General features: G+C 41.3%; 1 protein-coding gene across 1 annotated transcript; it reads right to left on the reverse strand.

Annotated features, from left to right (window-relative positions):
- Window positions 1–4,002: 4,002 nt before the first annotated feature.
- On the reverse strand, window positions 4,003–10,220 carry Trim38 (tripartite motif containing 38). The gene is given in 5 exon segments (XM_051194594.1): window positions 4,003–4,526; window positions 6,985–7,152; window positions 8,146–8,267; window positions 8,269–8,336; window positions 10,191–10,220. Coding segments are annotated over 5 exon segments (912 nt in total).
- Window positions 10,221–20,245: the final 10,025 nt, after the last annotated feature.

A 20,245-nucleotide genomic window follows, 5' to 3' on the forward strand; every position in this document is an offset into this window, starting at 1 on the left:
CTTAGTCTGCGAAAGAGTCTGGACCATGGATAAGCAGAAAAGCGTGGTTCATAGGAAGTATCCAGAATACTAGGGAGTGCTTTTATCTCTATGTGACTACCAGATTGAATGATGTAATAGCATCAAGTTGATCCTGTCCTACTCTTGCATAAAGCATACATATGACCCTTGCATATGACCCTTGCTTACTTTTTGTTTTTCCCTCTGATGTCAGCTTTAACCACAGGGAGATCTAAGTGTACAGCTGGAAAAAAAAAAGTCTGGCATTCACATGGGTTCTTTCACAAGCCTCTATCTTCTCCCCTTTAAAACTTACTTCAAACTCCTTTAGAGATGTAAATTTCACATTTGAATGAGACTACTTGATTGTTAAAAAATTCTCAGACTGTTGAGTGTCCATGGCACTTGGAAAAGTGTTTTCTATTTTTCCATGACCTCACACCATGGTATGTGTACACACTTGTGCTCAGCAACGACTGAAAGAATGTGATAAAGTTCCTGCCCCCGAACAATGCACGAACAAAAGGCTCTTGTGGTCTGGAACACCTCTCTCTCTCTCTCTGTCTGTCTGTCTGTCTGTGTGTGTGTGTGTGTATGTGTGTGTGTACAGGTACATGCATATGCCTTTTCATATAAGCATAAACTGGAGATCAGAGGTCGACATCAGGTTTTGTCTTTCAGGATGTTTTTGAAGACATGGTCTCTCACTTTCAATTTTTTTTTTTAAGATTTATTTATTTATTTATCTACCTATTTATTTATTTATTGGGTGTATAAGAGTGTGCTCACATGAGTTCATGTCTACCATGTCTATGCAGGAGCAGGAAGTAAGAAGAGGGCATTAGATCCCCCTGAAACTGGAGTGACTGGCAGTTGATGCTAGACACTCTACCCAGGTCCTCTGCAACTGCAGTAGGATGGCTAATCTTGGTCTTGGTTGCCTACTTGACTACATCTGGAATCAACTAAAACCCCAGTAGTTGGCCACGACTGTGAAGGATTTTTTGATTGGATCATTTGAGGCCATAAGACACACATTAAACCTTAGCCAAACCCTCTGGTGGCTTTCTCTGGTTTGAGACCCTCTCTCCACCTGGTTTATGACCAGTATCCCCTTCTGTTGCGAACCTGAATCCTTTTGACTCTTCTAGGTGGCCCAGAGAAACCACACACACACACACACACACACACACACACACACACACACACACACACACACACACACACACCACCAACAACAAAATAAAACAAAACAAAAATCCCCTCCACCTGTCCCCTCCAGGAGCATGAACACTTGCTTGTTTTGTTGCTTGACTCCTGCTCACAGCCAGGGTTGGTAGTCCTTGCGTGGAGGTGGGAGGGGCTGCGCCTCTCATCAAGGCCCTCCCTGCCATCTAAGGGGAATGCACACAGGGAGGGGGAAATAATTCCTCCAGGTGAGCATCCCCTTGCTCCCTGCTTGCTCTAAGCAGCCCTGAGAAGGAGAGAAGTTCCTCTGGACTAAGCTGAAAGAAAAGATAAGTTTCCATTCCTTTTCATGATTTATGTCACTTTTAAAACCAACAATCCATATATAATTGGGAAAGTCCATCATTATCTTAAAAAAAGAAAGGAATGAACATTCAACACACAATTTGAGATGACATTTTCCCTGACTTGACATGAACTTTCTTCTCACTAGGATGAAAGACACACACACACACACACACACAGAGAGAGAGAGAGAGAGAGAGAGAGAGAGAGAGAGAGAGAGGGAGGGGGGAGGGAGGGAGGGAGGGGGAGGGAGGGAGGGAGGGAGGGAGGGAGGGAGAGAGAGAGAGAGAGAGAGAGAGAGAGAGAGAGAGAGAGAGAGAGAGTCACTCACAGACACATTGGGCTTATTTGTACTTCTCTGCCCATTCAGGGATGATGAGCTGTTTGAAGCCCAACTCTCACCCTAAACAGTTATTACAGTCATTGAGAAATACACTATGGGTAGAATACCATTAAGGACCCTAAATGATCACTGAATGATCCACACAGAAGAAATCTAAATGACATTACAAAAATTTTGAGAGCTGACCTGCCAAGGAATCACATGGGATGATGAAACCTGAATCTAATAAAGTTAATTATTTGCTAAATTAAAATAAATTAATAGAAATTAATAATTAATAAGACCCAAGGCTCTTATGAGGTACCATTTAAGACCACCAAAGGGCCTAGGGATGTTTTATAACTTAGGTGATAGAATGCCTGCCTAGTATGTATGAAGCCCCCTACTTGACCATCAGATTCACATAAATTGGATGTGGAGGTGCCCCCTTATTTCTAGCACTCAAGAGGTAGATGCAAAAGAATTGAAAATTCAAGATCATTATCTACTACATAGTGAGTCTGAGGTTTGCATGGACTACATGAGATCCTGTCTCTAAAAACTAAAATCATTTAACTAGCCAATAAATCACAATTGTGCATGATAGTTCACTCCTATAATCTCATCACTCAGTACTTGGGAGGCTGAGGCAGGAGGACTTCCATCCATTTGCAGCCAGCCTGAGCTACATAGTAAACTCCAGGACAGCCTAAGATAGAGTCATACCTTATCTAAAAGAAAGAAAAAAATGTTGATTTGAATAAAACTTAGTACTATTGCCAGGTGTGTGGTGTATTCCTTTACTTCTAGCACCCAGGAGTTCACAGCTAGCCCTGTCTACAGAGCTACTTCTAGGCCAGCTAGAGTTACACAGTGAGAGACCCAGTCTTGTACAAAAATGAAATGCAAAAAACAATGAAAAACACCAAAAACATTATTAGATTAAATTATTTAAAATAAATTGTAAGAACGAGATGAATTTTACATTTATTTGATCTTGGTCCAAAGAGTATTTACGTTTTATTAATGGCAAAGCTGCACGACCAGAGCCACCAAAAGTACAAGAGTGCCATCTACTGGTCATCACATTAGCTAGCAACATGGTAAAGCTGCACAGAATAGATTGTGTACCTCAGTATAGATTACCTAAACTATGAAAGAAGGATGGAATAAAAGCTGAGAAACATGATATGGAATTTTCTAGGAAACTGAAAAATACATTCTCAAAGTTTATTCCAAGTATATTGTTAATTGTAAAATAAAATGGTATAAAATATTTTCTCAGTCCCCATGCCTCTTTTCCAGAGTAGAAATGAGACATGGATATCAACAACCATAATATATGCACATTTATGTGCAGGGTGTTTAGAATCATTCAATATTTGAACACATTTTGAAAGAGTTATTTTAGTATGTTGAAATCTATGTCTTTGTAATGTAGTCTAGTTGAGGTGTACCAAATGGTCTTACACACACAACTTTGACTCTTATGACCTTTCAGGGAAAAAAAAAAAGACAAAACAAAAAACAATAGTGATAGCAAGAACAATGGTTAAGTTGATGTAATTTTTAGTTCTTTTTTTATTCAGTTAAAAGACACTGCCATTAGTTCTTCTCTAACACAAAAGTTTGCTGCACATCGAAAACAACAATGTAAAGACTCAAAATTTCCATCCTGGAATCATTTTATCACAACTTAAAGAGTACTGAAAGTCCAAGTCCTGAGCCCACAAAAGGCAGTGGTTCTCCAAATGCCACTACCCCCTTTGCAAGCCTCTATCTCCAAAGCAATCACATTATGATTCATAATAGTAGCAAAATCACAGATATGAAGGTGCAACAAATATAATTTTATAAATGAGGGCCACCACAACATGAGGAACTGTATTAAAGGGTTGCAGTATTAGAAGTCTGAGAATCACTACACAAAAGGGAAGGAGAAGAAAAGATACAATTGTCATGATTATATTGCTTTCCTTTCACTGAAGCTGACCATGTATGGTATTTTTAGCCTTTCAATCAATAAAATCATTGCACATTTATTGAAGGTTCACTAAAAGCATTGGAATAGCAGTGAAGAAAAGCATTCACGTTTTTGCCTTGTGGGATGTATGCATTTCTGTGCTACTTAAACTGTGGGACTTTCTTTATCTCTTCCCTTGATCATTTCTGGCAGGCAGAAACAAAGGAGAAACTTCATAAATCTGGAAAAAGAGCCTCAGAGTATCCCAGAAGGAATCCTTGGGGAAGGGGAAGGTTAAGATATAGGAGCCAGTGCTTATATTATAAAAAGATCCAGCTTTATAGTTTAGAAAAACTCCCACAAGCTGGGGGCTTCTCACTCAAAGGGGATTAGGGGAGGAAGTGAGAGCTACAAGGGCATCCTCTTCACACATCTTGGTGGTCCAGAATCCCAACTCGGGCTCATTCTTCATGTCAAAGCCCCTCCACACATCCTCTGTATATACTCCCACATCCCAAGTGGTTGCATTCTCAACAGACACTTCGAAGTAATATCTACCTGAAGTAAAGTCCTTACTGCCCAGGACACAGGGTAAAATATAAAATCTCTTGGCAGAAGCCCCACGCTTCTTGTGGCATTGTCTGTAAGTCACTTGTCTTCGATCTTTAGACAGCTGATGGGCTGTGCTGGGGTCCAGAGTCACACTGACTGTAAAACATCCACAACCAGTCTTCTGGAAGCTGGAAACACAATACTTTACAAAGAAAAAAGTGTGTGCTCAAATCTGGGCATGTTTTCAACATTAACCCCTACCTATGCAAACTATACATAAAGTAACTATAAGGGGAAATCATTATGCATGCCTATTGTAGACATAAATGGGGAGAGTTAAATTAGTTAATGTTTGTCTGGGTTATGGTACATTTCTAGTAAGCAGTAGCAATAATACCATCAACCCCAGCATCTTGGGTCATTTAGAGATGCCAAGGATCAGAACTATTTGGAGTGATCCTGGTTCTGTTCTGCCCCATATCCTCCTGAATTTGGAACTTTTAGTATTTCTGACATTGATCAGAGAGCGAAAGGAACCCTTCCCCTCTCTGCTCATGTTTTATACAAACACTTTCTCAAAAGAAAACAAAACACAAATAAGCAGAAAGCACAAGCAAAATAATCACCAGCTGAAAAGAGAAACAAAATAAATAACTTTCTTAAACTTTTGTTGACAAGGGGTTTTTGAATTTTGTTACCAAGGACAAGAAGCCATAGGATGTATCAAGCACTGAGTAGCAGAACTGAGCAGGAAGCTTGTTCGCTGGAATCAGAAGCACTTCAGCTTTATCTTGTATCTAACATGTGCATTCATTATCTGAGAAGAGTCCCTGTCTTAGGGTTTTTATTGCTGCAGAGAGACACATGGCCACAGCAACTCTTATAAATGAAAACATTTCATTGCAGTGGTTCCTTTACAGTTTCATAGACTCAGTTCATTACCATCATGGTAGGGGACATGGCAGCATGTAGGCAGACTTATGATGGAGAAAAAGCTGAAAGTCCTACATCTTGCAGGCAATATGAAATTGGCTGACATACTGGCAAGTATCCTGATTATAGGAAACTTCACAGTCTACCCCCACAGTGACACACTTCCTCCAACAAGGCCATACCTACTCTGGTAAAGCCACACTTTCTAATAGTGCCACCATTCCCTTTGCGAATTATTTTCTTTAGAAACAACCAACCCCCTAAAATCATTTCCAACATACTACATGCTGATTAGCTACTGTGGTACTGTGGTACGAATGGACCCCACAGATTCATATATTGGAATGCTTGATCCCCAGTTGGTAGAAATCTTTGGTAAGGATTAGACCAGATGGCCTAGTTGGAGGAGTTGTGCCACTGGGGATGGGCATTGAAGTTTCAAAGGATTCTAGCCATACCCAGTCCCCACTTTCAAGAAGATGTAAACTCTCTGCTGTTCCTGCCACCATGTCTGTGCTCTGCCATCATGGACTATAACCCTATGAAACAATAAACCCCAAATTAATAATAGAAAAGCAGGACTTTGATAGGCCTGTACAGAGCTGTACATAGTATGCAAAGCATGCTAAATACTAAAAAGCAAGAATGTGATAGCTCCTCAAAAACAAGCGAGTGACTAGATCTTCAGATGTGAGTAATATCTTGGATCAACTGCAAAATCAGGAAAGTAAAAATGGACCATTTCTGGGATGGAGAGATGTTGGGGAGCAATAGAGAGGGTGATAGCAGTGTATAAGTGATCTAATTGGGGAGAAGGGAAAGGGGGTCCTTTGGGGAGGGATGAGGGATTTAAATCCAGAAGAAGGAAGGAGGATGGCAAAATAACAGTAAGGAAGTCTTACAAAGGTCAAAAGGAATCATACTATTAACTATCTTTAATTTTAAAACACTGTAACACAAGTAATTCTGTATATAAGTATAGATACATAGTTTGAGTGAACTTTTCTCATCTGGGTTGACAATATTTTCTTTAAGAGCCAAAATGGTCTAACAAAAACCACAGTGCCAGACATGAGAAGCCCTCTTGAGTTATTGATCAGGGTAGGTCAAGAGATTTCCAAAACATACAGCCTATTGCTATTGCCCTTTGCTGTCCCCCATAGGCAGAAGGTAAGTCCCTATTGTTGAAGACACCGTGAACTTCAGACACAGGAATAAGAGGCCTCTGGTCCACAGCTGACCTGAGTGCCTCTTCCCTAAGGACTAGCTTTCATGGTACCAAAAGGTGTCCTGCAAGCTTCCAAAGGAAGGAAGCAACCGACAGTCCTACCTAGCAATGGTGCCCCTGAACTGAAACAATGACCAATATTACAAAATAACCATAAGGGTGTAGTAGGGTCACACATACCCTGGTAGTAACCAACAGCTCTCTAATTGGACTTAAGACCCACTCAACAAGAGGGAAACCATGCCTGGTACTACTCACTGTTAGTGAAGTCATGGATGGATCTTGGGGGAGAACCCACAACCACCCTTTACTAAACCAACACAGTCCCTAACTAAGTCTAAGTATTTATCCTTGCACCCACAGATAAGTGTAAAAAAAAATAAGTAAGTGTTGCAGAAGGAGGCGAGGCTGGCTCCTGCTTAAGATCCTTCAAGCCGTAGTTCACACAACTACCTTAGTGGTGTCTCAACATTGTCTTCACATCAAAGTATAGCTCAGAAACATTACGTGTAGTATGAACCTTCAGGAAGTCAACCTTCAGTGTTTCTAGTTTCATAGCCTCACACCTAGGAGAAACAGAAGATGTTATATTACAGTCAGCTCTATATACCCTGACCCCTTCTTTTGGGTGTTAATGCAAGACTTACCTGCTCAAAGTATTTTTCACGGAAAAAAAAAAAAAAAGAAAAAAGAAAAAAGAAAACACAAGCAAAAGGTGATTGTGTTTGCATTTTGTCTCATGGAGTTTTCCATTTGAAGCTACTTTCTGAATAAACCCCTCCCTCTCACAGAAGGAATAAGAATCATCTACCATCCCATAAGATGTACACAACCGAGGAATGTTTTACATCCAGTCTCTGGCCAATAAAGTGGGAGCTTGCTTCTCTATTGTAGAAGGCTGTGGGCCTGTAAAACCTACAACATAGGCTTCTTGGAATGGGAATTAACAACTTTGCTCATCCTTCTTCTGACAAGACTGCTTTTGGTGACTAAATTTCCTTCAGAGAATTCTTATTAAAGATAACAAGTAACACACGTCTCTAGGGGTAAATCCACACACAACTCCTGAGACTGGACTACTGAAATGGAAAAGCAGGTATCAGATTGGAGTGGAGCTATATACACCATTGTCAATATCATGCTGTAACAAGCAGCCCCAGTAGAGGAAGGTGAACTCAGAGTTCCAGATGTTTATCTTGAAGGGAGGGATACAGTAATCATGCAGCTGTGAATAAGTTCTGGTTCAGGAACCCTTTAGGAAGTCATGGAGTTGGTATTATTCTCGTATGGGTCTTCACTGTCACCATTTGTCACGTGGAAGAGTATTTTAAGAATGAATCTGTCAGATACTGCAGTGGATAAGCTAGTGTGAGCAGGATGGCAGAAATTATCCCATTTAGTTATTCCATGTTCATCCAGAGGAAGTGATTCTTTCTAATTAACCTAAGGATCCTGTAGACTAGTGGAAGTCACCTGATGCTTCTCAAAAATGACCCTAAACTTCCCACTCCAATATTACTACCATTCTGAGTTGAGGCAGGCCTCACTCCATGTTCCCTTGCCTGCTATGAGAATCACATGCTTTCTTTCCCAACTCCTAGCCCACACCCTTACCTGTAGTATTTTCCTGAATTTGGCTTTCAATATTCTCATACTTCTGTTGTAGATTGGTCTCATTGCCTTTTAGTCTCCTTAGCACCTGTTCTTTAGTCTCCAACCTCCAAAGGCAAGACTTCTTCATGTAGAAAACTGTGGCAATTCTTGAAGTTAGACTGGATTCTTTGTCTCTGATCCTCAATGGCAGCCTAGAGTCAATGAAATCTGATCAAACACAGGAACACAGCTATATTTAAATTAACCACTAAATGAATAAACAAAATGTGGTATAGAAAACTCAACAGGGAGGAAACTTGACATCATCCTGCTAATTGAAATAAGTCCAAACCTTGGGAAATAATACTTTTACAATTACTTTAACTCAAATCACCAGTAGTGGTAAATTTCATAGACACAGATTACAGTGGTTATGAGGCATTGGGAGACAAGAAGAATGGTGATTCCTATTTCCGCTTGAAGAGTAGAAAAGTGTCCTGGAAAATATAGTGATAGCTATACAATAACAGCCACAAAAAGCTAATGTCCTCAACTGTGTAGTGAACCATGGCAAATTGTTAACCAAGGCAAATCTTATTCTACCTACATATCACCACCACCAACCCCCCCCCAAAAGAAAGCAGGATCAGCTATAGTGAGGTAAACTCCCAATCACTCAAACTGAAAGAATGCTTTAAGTTCCTACCTGCCACTCAGAGGTTGGTGGAGAAAGTGTCCCTTCTTCCTTAGTTAATTTAATTCCTGATTAATTTTTCTTCTGGTTCAACCATGATATGGGAGAAAGGTGGGGTAGCAACTCTAGAAACTTGAATTATAGAAGCAGGGCATTGCTCAAATACTTTATCAGTTGCAAGGGGAAGCACAAATTAGAATTTAATGAGTAAGAAGGCATCCCTGAGGCTGGTAGGAGTCCTTGCAAGCTGTAAAGAATACCGCTAAGAAGGAATTGTAAGACAACTACACTGGTACAGGAGACAGCTTAATTCCTGGAAAAGAAGGTACTGGTGTGTCTGGCTTTTGATAGGGTCAGGGACCATTACCCAGAAGCCCAGGGTCACTGTTCATTCCTAGGCATAAGAGAGCAAGACCCAAATTTTTATGTGATGGGGTTTGACCTTGGCTTTGAAGTCAGAGACTTGAAATGTACATGAATGCTCTCTGAAGTTGTTTCACTATCATGTTGTCATTGACAGGTCATTGATTTAAGATGAATGGACATTGTATGTGGGAGACAGGCACAGCTTTAGCCTTGATACAGATGAGGTTTTCCATGAGTATTAGATACAATTGATTTCCTCCTCCATTTCCCACAATCGGGAAAGAAGGGAAGTAAGGAAAACATGTTCGGGAAGTTCAAGTTAAAATCCATTTGTAAAGGAAGCTGAGGAAGAAATGACACTAGCTGTGGAAACTGACTCCAGAGTAATTGTTAAGTCTCAAACCCAGGGCAAATGACTAACTGGGGTGCCTTTTTAATATATCAAAGTAGACCTGGCCACCAGGTTCTCCCAGAATCCCTCAGTCTCTACCTGTTACAGGGTAATTTGGTTGGCACACCCTGCCCTCACCCTAAACTTCTGCAGCCCAGAAGCAAGGTCATATGAGCAAAGTGCATGTGGATTCAAGCTGTATACATTCACAACGACAAGGCATGCCTGGAAACACTATCTGAATAACAATTATAAGATAGTGGGAGATCTGAAATTAACCCACTCCTATTTAGTACACCTGGGAGGGGCAGGAAAGCACATTCCAGGAACAATCCTGTGTGTAGGGCTCAAGTCACAAGACTCTTGTTCTGTTACTCACAGCATTCAGAATTCTCCTCAAACAGCTTCATCCATGGACGGTGTTCCACCACTCAGACATTAACTTTCTGACCTTGTTATGATTGTCAGAATTCAGCCCTTGATCTCACCAGGTCAGAAACCAGTCTTTGAGAGAATTCAGCAAGAAGAGTCACTCCAGGCTGAGTATCATGAGGACAGAAAAGGAATCCTATGTGATGTCTGAGACACATGGGTATTGCTGTAAAACCTACATACCACAGCTGTAGATAGTAGGGCTTCAGCCATTGACATAGCTGAATGTACAGACTGCCTACATGTCTGAAGTACATTCTTTCTGAAAGTATATATAATATTCATTCCTTAGTAAAAAAAGAAAACAAATAAAAAGGGAAAGGCATGTCTGCTCCTAAATACGGTACAGAAGAAGGTTTAATGTGGATACGAGGAAGAGTATGACAAGAGGCAGAGACACCTAGGAGAGTCCAGAATGAACATGATCCTGACCCAGGACATATGAAGGGATGTAGGAGTGTAGGCATCTGGTCTGTGAACCTGTAATGGTGGCCACACCCATTTGGGTATGGCTTCAGGTGAACAGAAGTGGAAAGAGGGAAGCTTGAGGGATGACTTTCTTTTGCATGGTCTTTCTGGTGGGTCAGTCCATGCAGTAGACAGGGCAGAGAAACACTCCTGTGGTACTTTGTATTTTTATGTGTGTTTCCCAATAAACACCCATTTATCATTAATCTTGGGTCTAGTGAAATCTTTCCACCCATACCTTCAGAGGAGTGGAGAGCAAGACAGTCAAGAGAGTGAAGGGTGGACAAAAAGAGCCAAGATAACCAAAATGGCAGCTGCTTCTGAGACCCATCCCAGTTCTATACCTCCCCACTTCACACACACACACACACACACACACACACACACACACACACACACACAGAGAGAGAGAGAGAGAGAGAGAGAGAGAGAGAGAGAGAGAGAGAGGAGAATTAAAACAGAAATTCAACTGAACTGAAAATCAGGCTTCATTCCTCTTAAAACCAAAACACAGAGAACAGAGCCATAAAGGATTTCTTCAGAAATCTTCTGGTCACAGGCAAGATACTGACCCCATGGGACACAATTGGGCCTTCTCTGCCGGGACATACCACATTCTTGGTAAGTGAGCTTCCCCATTTCTTCAAAGACCCCAGCAGCTGAGCCTAAGCGTCACTCAGCTGTGTTTTCTGAGATTGCTTGTGTCACTTGAGAAGTAAAAGCAGACCTGATGTGAGGAGCCTTTTCAAAGCTGTGGAGAGAGGCTCTGTAATCTGGAGATGACACTCTCCACTCAGCTCCTGCCCCACATACATATTAGTCACGTGCAACTTCCTTCCCTCCAGAGTACACAGACTGGCATCTTAGGAAGACAGTCATGGATCTGGTACTGCCCTGCTGAGCAGTTCCAGGACAGCCAGGACTACACATTGAGAAATCAAGTCTCAAACAAAACAACCAAAATCAGAGCTTTAATCTAGAGGTTTTGCTTGTTTCTGATGGAATGCTAAATTATTACAATCATGGATTACTTTAAACTCCACTGATAGCTTGAGGAATTTTCTCCAAGTATATACAAAAGCTGGTTGACAGTTGATTACAGTTTTCTAGATGTCATGGCTATTTTTGTCTACATCTGGAATTAAGTAAAACCCATGGGCTTGGTAACACCTGTGAGGTTTTTTGTTTTTGTTTTTGTTTTTTTTTAAACTAAATCATTTAAAGTGAGAAGATCCATCTTTAATACAGACCTTTTGAGGTGTTAAAATCCACCTTTAGTCGGCCATGCCTTCTGGTGGCAGTTTATAAAAAGAACATAGAAGATTCAAAGTGGATGGCACTTGAAGAAACCTTCCTGAATGAGGTAACCCAGTCGCAAAAAAGAGGAACATGGTATGTACTCACTCATATGTGGATTTTAGACCTAGAGCAAAGGATCACCAGCCTATAATTCACACCACCAGAGGAACTAGGATACAAGGTGGATTCTAAGAGATTCATATAAAGTCCCTCACAGAAGGAGGAAGGGACAAGTCCCCCAGAGCACATGGGAAGTGGGGGGCAGTGAATGAAGAGAGAAGTAGGAGAAAGGAAGATTGAGTAAGGGTAGGAATAGAAAACAGGAGAGAGAGAGAGAGAGAGAGAGAGAGAGAGAGAGAGAGAGAGAGAGAGAGAGAGAGAGAGAGAGAAAGAGAGAGAGAGAACAAACAAACATAAAAGAGGGAGCCATTACTGGTTTGAAGAGAACACTGAACCTAAAGAAAGGTCTAGAGACTTGCAAGACTGTTGCCAACTAACAATTTGAGCAACCGTGGAAAGCTACCATAAATGCCCTTCCTGGATAGTGAGATCAACAACTAACTTATCCAACATCATGGAGCCCTCATCTAGTACCTGTTGGAAACAGAAGCAAACACCCATAACTAAACACTGAGTGGAACTAGAATCCAGATGCAGAGGGAGAGGACAAGACCAGGTTGAGAAACACATAGAGACAGCTGACCTGAACAAGGAGGAGCTAATGAGCCCCCAGACTGATAGCTGGGAATCCAGCATGGGACTGACTCAGGCCCCCCCTGAATATGGGTCTCAGCTAGAAGGACTGAGCAGTCTAAGGGACCTCAGACAGTGGAACCAGGATGTATTCCTGGTGCACAAAAGGACCTTGTGGACACATCCCTCATGGAGGGATACTGCCTTAACCTAGAGACAGGAGAGAAGTCCTAGTCTGTACTTCAAATGACTTGACAGATTTACTTGACCCCTCCTGGATGGCATTGCACTACATGTGGAATTGGGGTGGGGGGATGGGAGGGGAGGGTGGTCAGGGTGCATGTGAGGGGGCAGAGAGGGTAAGAGGAAAGGAAGGAGGGAGAGAGGGAGGGAGGGAGGAAGGGAGGGACAGGAAACTGGGATCGACATGTAAAATTAAAAAAAAAAAAAAAAAGAACATAGAGGAAGGAAGTTCTCTCCTTTATTTTTCTGCTTGAGTTCTATATTTCCGGCAAGTTCATTTCTTCATTGGATTGGTACCTACCTTTTTGGGATTCTAGAGTATTCCAAAGACCAACTGAGATATCCAGTTTCATGGACTAAACAACTACTGGATTTTTGGACTTTTCATTGGTAGACAGGCATTGTTAGACTAGCTGAACAACAGTCTGTAAGACACTCTAATGAATTGATCAGTGTGTGTGTGTGTGTGTGTGTGTGTGTGTGTTTTCTGTTTTGGTTTTTGAGATAGTGTTTTATGAGATATGAACAGAGAGGGAAAGGGCTCCTTTATATTCCATGATCAATGTCAGCAATCCTAAGAGTTCTGAATTCAGGAGGGTTTGGGGCAGATCTGATTGACCCAAGATGCTGATGATAGAGATGCTGGGATTGATGGTATTGTTAACACTGCTTATTCGGCTTGTACCATATTGCAGACAAACACTAACTCATTTAACTCTCCACATTTTTGCCTACAATAGGCACAATGATTTCACTTTATAGTAGTTATTTTATGTATAGTTTGCATAGCTAGGGTTTAAATGTGCAAATCATGCCCAGATTTGAACACACACTATTTTCTTTTTTTAATAAGCATTGTGTTTCCAGTTCCCAAAAGACTGCTTGTGGTTGTTTTACAGTTAGTGTGATTCTGGACCCCAGCACAGCCCATGATGACCTACCTCTGTCTAAAGATTGAAGACAAGTGATTTACAGATGATGTCACAAGAAGCTTAAGACTTCTGACAAGAGATTTTATGCTTTACCTGGGTAAAGCTGTGAGGACTTTACTTCAAAGTGTCTGTTAAGAATTAAACCATTTGGGATGTGGGAGTCTATACAGAGGATGTGTGGAGGGGTTTTGACATGAAGAAGGAGCCCGAGTTGGGATTCTGAACCATCAAGATGTGCAAAGAGGATGCCCTTGAAGCTCTCACTTCCATCCCTAATCCCCTTTGTCTTAGTGAGAAATCCCAGCCTGTGGGAGTTTTTCTAGACCTTGAGGCTAGAGTTGTATCTTTTCACAATGTAACCACTGGCCCCCATATCTTTACCTTTCCCAAGGCTTCCTTCTGGGATACTATGATGTTGCCAGATATTTGTGCACTGTGAGAAAATATATTGCTGTGATTGGTTTGATAAAGAGCTGAATGGCCAATAGCTAGGCAGGGAGAGATAAGTATTACTTCAGGGACAGAGAAGGCTCTGGGAAAAGAAGGTCAGATGGAGAAGAAACAGGAAGTGAAGATGAAAGAGAGGTAATGCTATGTAACAGAATGTAGATTACTATAAATGAGTAAATTTAAGTTATAAGAGTTATTGGAACAAGCTTAAGCAAAAGGCTAAGCTTTCATAATTAATAAGAAGTCTCAGTGTCCTTATTTGGGAGCTGGCTGGTGGGGCAGAAAAAGATATGTTATACTTGAGGCCTTTCCCCACAGGTTTATGAAGATTCTCCTTTGTTCATACCTGCCAGAAATGATCAAGGGAAGAAGTAAAGTCCCTACAGTTTAAGTAACACAGAAAAATGCATAAATCCCATGAGGAAGAAACTTGAATGCTTTTCTTCACTGCTATTCAAATGCTTTTAGTGAACCTTCAATAAATGTGCAGTGATTTGATTGATAGAAAGGCTAAAAATACCATACATGGTCAGCATCAGTGAAAGGAAAACAATAGTGGCAATTGTATCTTTTCTTCTCCTTCTTTTTTTGTGGGTTTTGGATTTTGATTTTGAACGCTCTTTAGGGTGACACCCAAGGTCAAAAGTTTTTGTCTTTCCTCTTTATTTGGTGTGCATCAACGTCCTGTGTGAGGAATGAATGAATAACAGTGTCTTAACTGAATAAAAGAACAAGAATTTAAAATAGCATTAACTCAGCCATTGTTTATTTTTTCCTTCAGGACACTAGAGTCAAAGCTGTGTGGAAGATCATTTGGTATACCTAAACTAGGCTACCACATTTCAAAGAAGTAGATTTCAATACATTAAAATAACTCTTTCAAATGCATTGGGATATTGAATCATTCTAAGCATAGTGTACAGCCTCTGTGTCCAGAGGAAGAAGTTTAAGATAACTATTGCTTTCTGTTAATATTGACAAGATTAAGAATGTACTATTGTTCATGTTTTGTCTACCTCAAGGGGGACATGAACTTGAGTAAGTCAACTTTGCATGAATTCTGAATGCAGGAAATACTTATTGGAAGGCTGCAGTAGAAGCTCTCTCCAACTCCAACTCACCTAAGCTTTTCATATATCCAGCTTGGGAAGTAGGCAGAATCAGTGGGTATTATTTTACACACATGTAGCTAAACAGAAAAGGAGGACCTTCCTTTAGAATGTCTGTCCTTAGTTGTTTGTGACAATCCCTTCTCCTGTAACTGTATGGCAGGTCTGGCATTGTTGGGGCACGGAGAAGACCATATATATAGACAGGGCTGAGGCTGCTGGAGAAACATAAACAAGATAATACACAGAAGGTCTGTTATTGGGTCAGACTGCTCTCCCTGGCACAGTTCTGATCCCACAGACCTCAGTCCATTAAATTCTAGTAACATTAATCGTAGGATCTTCCTGTAAACAATTTTTATATCTATGTTCTTTAATCAAGTAAAAATGTTCTTTCTATTTGGTTTGATTCCCTAATTGATAGATGTTGGCTACTTTCCAGGTGTCACTGCTGCATAGGAACCACTCCTGGGTCTCTCCTTTAGTGCACCCCACATACTGGTTCCATTGAAAATAGTGAAAACTAAACATGCCCCTCATGCCTTGCTATGGGACAGCCAGATCTCTGATGATTTCTGATTATCTTAATGAATGGGGAATTAATGGACTAGGGAACCCTGTCATCTGGTCTCCACTGGAGCTGTGATCCTGGGTTCTTGTTGAGAAGTGCAGGAAGGAAGTGCTAGGTATTTAATGAAATTAATGAACTTCACCATCAAATTATTGAATTATTGAAAAACATATATTGTAGAGAGCCACCGGTGCCATTCCCAAAGATGGTGCTGGTTTCCTGTCCATAAGCCAGCAAGGCGCGGATGCATGATCCACGTCATGGGGTGACCATTACGACCGTTGCAGGCTGCACCTGTCAGTAACGGACACGACTCCTCTGAGCATATATAAGCAGAGCCCTTTTTCCTCCTTGGGTCTTCCCTCAACTTGCTGTAATGAGCCGCGCAATAAACATAGCTGCAGAATAATCCTGTTGTTGAGCGTCATTCTTGCAGGCAAGGCGATAGCGCTTGACAATATATGTCCTCTTTTCCGCTCTTTTAACCCCACTCCCCAATTAAGTAGCTGAGGATGACCTTGAACATTTATCAGCTCCTTCTGCTCCACCTCCCAAGTGCTGGGATTACAGCTGTATACCACTGGCCAGCTAAACTAGAGCCACCCCCCCCCCAATCAACAGGGAAAAGGTTTGAACCTCTAGCCTTCCCATGGTAAGTCAGATTCACTAAGCAGCTCCCTCTCACAGTCTCTTTTCTAATTTTGTTATGAAGTGGATATGGCTTTATGGAAAACCTCCTGGAGGTTGATGGGAGGTAGTCTCTCAGTTGGTAGAGAAAGAGGCCCAGGGCCTGTGAGACACCCTGAATCAGGGTCTTCCCCATCAGCTAGATCAGCTGTAGGGACCCAGGTCCAATTATCCAAAGAACCCTCAACTTAGGAGCTGACCAATGAGCTGCAAGGGGGTTTAAGATTTAAGACAATAAGTTCTGCAAGGACATAATCATGAGTTTATTTCTTGTTAAGATGTTTGGAGTCAGAAATCATGCTAACCCAAAGAAAATGGACCCAGAGAAAAATAGTGGCTTTTATATTCCTTCAACTCTTCCAGATAAAGGACTTCTATCATTACTGGTTTGTAGCGCCCGTGCTACCATCTGTTCCACGAATCGGGCGAAGGCCTAGAGATTGAAATAAAGACAAGACAGTGGGTCATTCATTCAATGGCAAAGTCAGAACACCAAATGCCGAATGCCATTTATTGAGGGGAAAGAACGAGCTTAAATACCGGCTTACAGCACAGTGGAAAATTACAGGAATTTTAGGCTTAGCTCCTCCCTAAGAGCTGTGTGTTGTCATGAGGTGTGTGTTATCAAAATGGGAAGAGTACCAACAACAGCCTCCTGCTGCTTTCTGTGACATCTTAAATTGAATAATTAGCCATTTAACCCTTCTGTCTCAGTTGTTTCTATTGCTGTGAAGAGACCATGACCAAGGCAACTTGTAGAAGAAAGAGTTTACTCGGGCCTTACAGTTTCAAAGATTTAGAGTCCATTATTATCATGATAGGGAGCATGGCAGCAGGAAGGCCTGAGAACATTGATGAGACACAAGTTTAGAAGAGAAACACGTAGGAGTGTGAAGATCTGTGTCTCTACCTTCTAAGGGCTTTATAACCCCGTCTATGAAATAAGCTATCAGGTACATTGACAGGGGACAGTGACAACATTTGTTCACATGCAAAGACTATTGCATGAAAGAAAAGAGAATATCATAAAACCCAGCGAGATCTATACACTTTATAAGCTTATACCCTCTTCAGAATGAGTGAGCAGGCAAGGAAATACAGGCAACTTCAGGGAGAGAAGAGGAAAGGGTTACAAGTGTGGCCATAGACTTTTTTTTTGTGTGTGTGTTGAGAACTGAACTTGGGCCCTCACCTTTTCAAGTCAAGCATATGCCAAGCTCCCCCCTCCCCCTTGTCTAGGGATAAATGCTTGACCCTGTATCATGGTAGGAAAGGATAACAGCACTTGACAGGTAAATTGATAACAATATATTTGTTTCTGATGTCATTGTATGTTTGGCACAGCTGCTTTTCTTTTCCTTCTGTCTTAGTTATGGTTTCTATTGCTATGATGGAACACCATAACTAAAAAGCAAGTTGGGAAAAGAGGGTTTATTTTGCTTACACTTTCATATCATTGCTCATCGCTGAAGGAAGTCAGGACAAGAACTCAGAGAGGGCAAGAACCTGGAGACAAGAGCTGATGCAGAGGCCATGGCAGAGTGCTGTTTACTGACTTGCTACTCCTGGCTTCTTCAGTCTGCTTCCCTATAGAACCAGGGACCACCAGCCCAGGGATGATACCACTCACAATGAGCTAGGCCAGCCTACAACAATCACCAATTAGGAAAAATGCCTTACAGCTGGATCTTATGAGGGTATTTTCTCAATTGAGGTTCCCTCCTTTCAGATAACTCTAGTTTGTTTGTCAAATTTGTTGGGGCCCATAGAAATGGTTTTGCTTCATCTTGCTTAATGTCAGAAAGTTTAAAACTATCTTTACTCTTCCAAGGTTAAAATAATAAGACCTAAAGGTCTAAGGTGTGGCTAGGATGTTTGCTCTTAGGTGTGTATATCTTATCTATATAACAAGAGATTTGGTCTAACTTGTGGTTACTCTTAAACCACAAGGTCATATAACAAGACATAGAGTCTACTAAATGTTTGGAAAATCAAGGAAGTCTATTTGTTCCTTGTGACTTGATAAAGAAGTCTCTTGCCTTTTTGCCCTTTTTGGTTTGGGTATATTAGAATGTTGAAGAATAAACTTGGGGCATTCAATTTAATAAATTACCCTCCTGACTCTGTGTCTATCCTTTTCTTAGGATTTTTACCTGCTATTTCTCTATCCACACTCCCCCTCTCAGGTATTGGGCAAGTTGGCTGGATTTGACTGAAGCTCCACAAAGGCAGTTACTACAGATGACCCCTCAACATTGTGCTATTACACACATTGACATAAAAACTATCCAGCACACTTCCGAACTCAAAGCTGATTCCTCCTAAGACCTACTTCCTTTACATAGCCACCTGACTGAGTTTAGGAGTAGGTAGGTGGGAACAGTTGTAAAGTTATCCAGAGTTCATTCAAGCTAGAGAAGGCAAAGATTCTCGTTGGACCATTTTTTAATAATCCTGGCTGAGGTTGTATCTTCAAGAGCTAGGGTGTTCTGTGTATAGTTGTCTCAAGGTATCTGTAAGATATCTGAGTTAGCTGGTTCTGGCATAAATGTAGTCTAACTATATGTTTGACTGACATTCTTTTCCCCCAAGGCAGGCAATATAACATGGAAGAGTCCAACAGCTGCCAATTAAGGAGTCAGATGGCTCCATTCCCAGCACCTTTGATTACTTACAGAAAATGAATATCAGGAGAAGTGCTTACAGCAAACACTAACAGAGTTTTCAAATGCCTCCTTAATAAGGGCTCTGCCTTATTAAGCACTCACTGTGAGTTAAGTTTAAGTGTAGGCATTGAGAATGAACATTGAAAAGCAGAGTTTCTGCCTTCTTTGGTATTCTGTTCTATACGTGCTGGCTAGTTTTATGTCAACTTGACAAAGCTGTAGTCATCATAGATGAGGGAATCTCAATTGAGAAAATGTCTCCAGAAGATCAGGATGTAAGCAGGCAACCCTGTAAGGCATTATCTTAGTGACAGATAGGGGAGGGCTCAGCCCATTGTGAGTATTGTCACTCCTGGGCTGGTGGTCCTGGGTTCTATAAGACAGGCTGAGAAAACCATGGAGAGTAAGCTAGTAAGCAGCACTCCTCCATGTCCTTTGCGTCAGCTCCTGCCTTCAGGTTCCTGCCCTGCTTTATTTAGTTCCAGCCCTGGATGACTTCTGATGATGAACTGTTACTTTTGATGATGAACTGAAATGTAAGTGAAATAAATAAACCCTTTGCTTCCCAAGTTGCTTTTCATCACAGCAGTAGTAACTAAGTAGTAACTAAGGCATTATAAGGCAACTATTTGATACATGCTCCTCTCTGAAGGCTCTGAGTTTCTCCTAACCTCATATAGTCCCCACTTTTATCTGGCACACACTCCTGTTACAGAGCAATAAAAAGCATTTTAGTAGGTTACCAACATCATGACTTACAGGTATTTAGTATCCTTTACTCTTTTTGTAATGGAAATGAAAGGAAACTATATTAGGATTCCCACAGGAAGATTTTAGATCAAAAGACCATATAATACAAATGTAATGAAGGGACTGTTTATAAAGGTATGACAAAGTTGAGAGCAGTGAATATGAGGCAGTCCAGGATAGGGACAGTGAAGACCTAGCCCCAGCACCAGACCTGCCTGCCTCACAATCTATATGGGAGCACCATGGGAAGTTGAAGGCTGGATAAGAAGGCCCTCACTTACTTTCTGTTTACTTCCCAGTTTGTTAAGACAATTATAGGAAGAGTTCCTCCTAGTCCTGACCGTTGGAACCAGTAACAGCAGTATGCTCT

Source organism: Phodopus roborovskii, unplaced genomic scaffold (assembly GCF_943737965.1).
Source record: "Phodopus roborovskii unplaced genomic scaffold, PHOROB, whole genome shotgun sequence".
Lineage (NCBI taxonomy): Eukaryota > Metazoa > Chordata > Mammalia > Rodentia > Cricetidae > Phodopus > Phodopus roborovskii.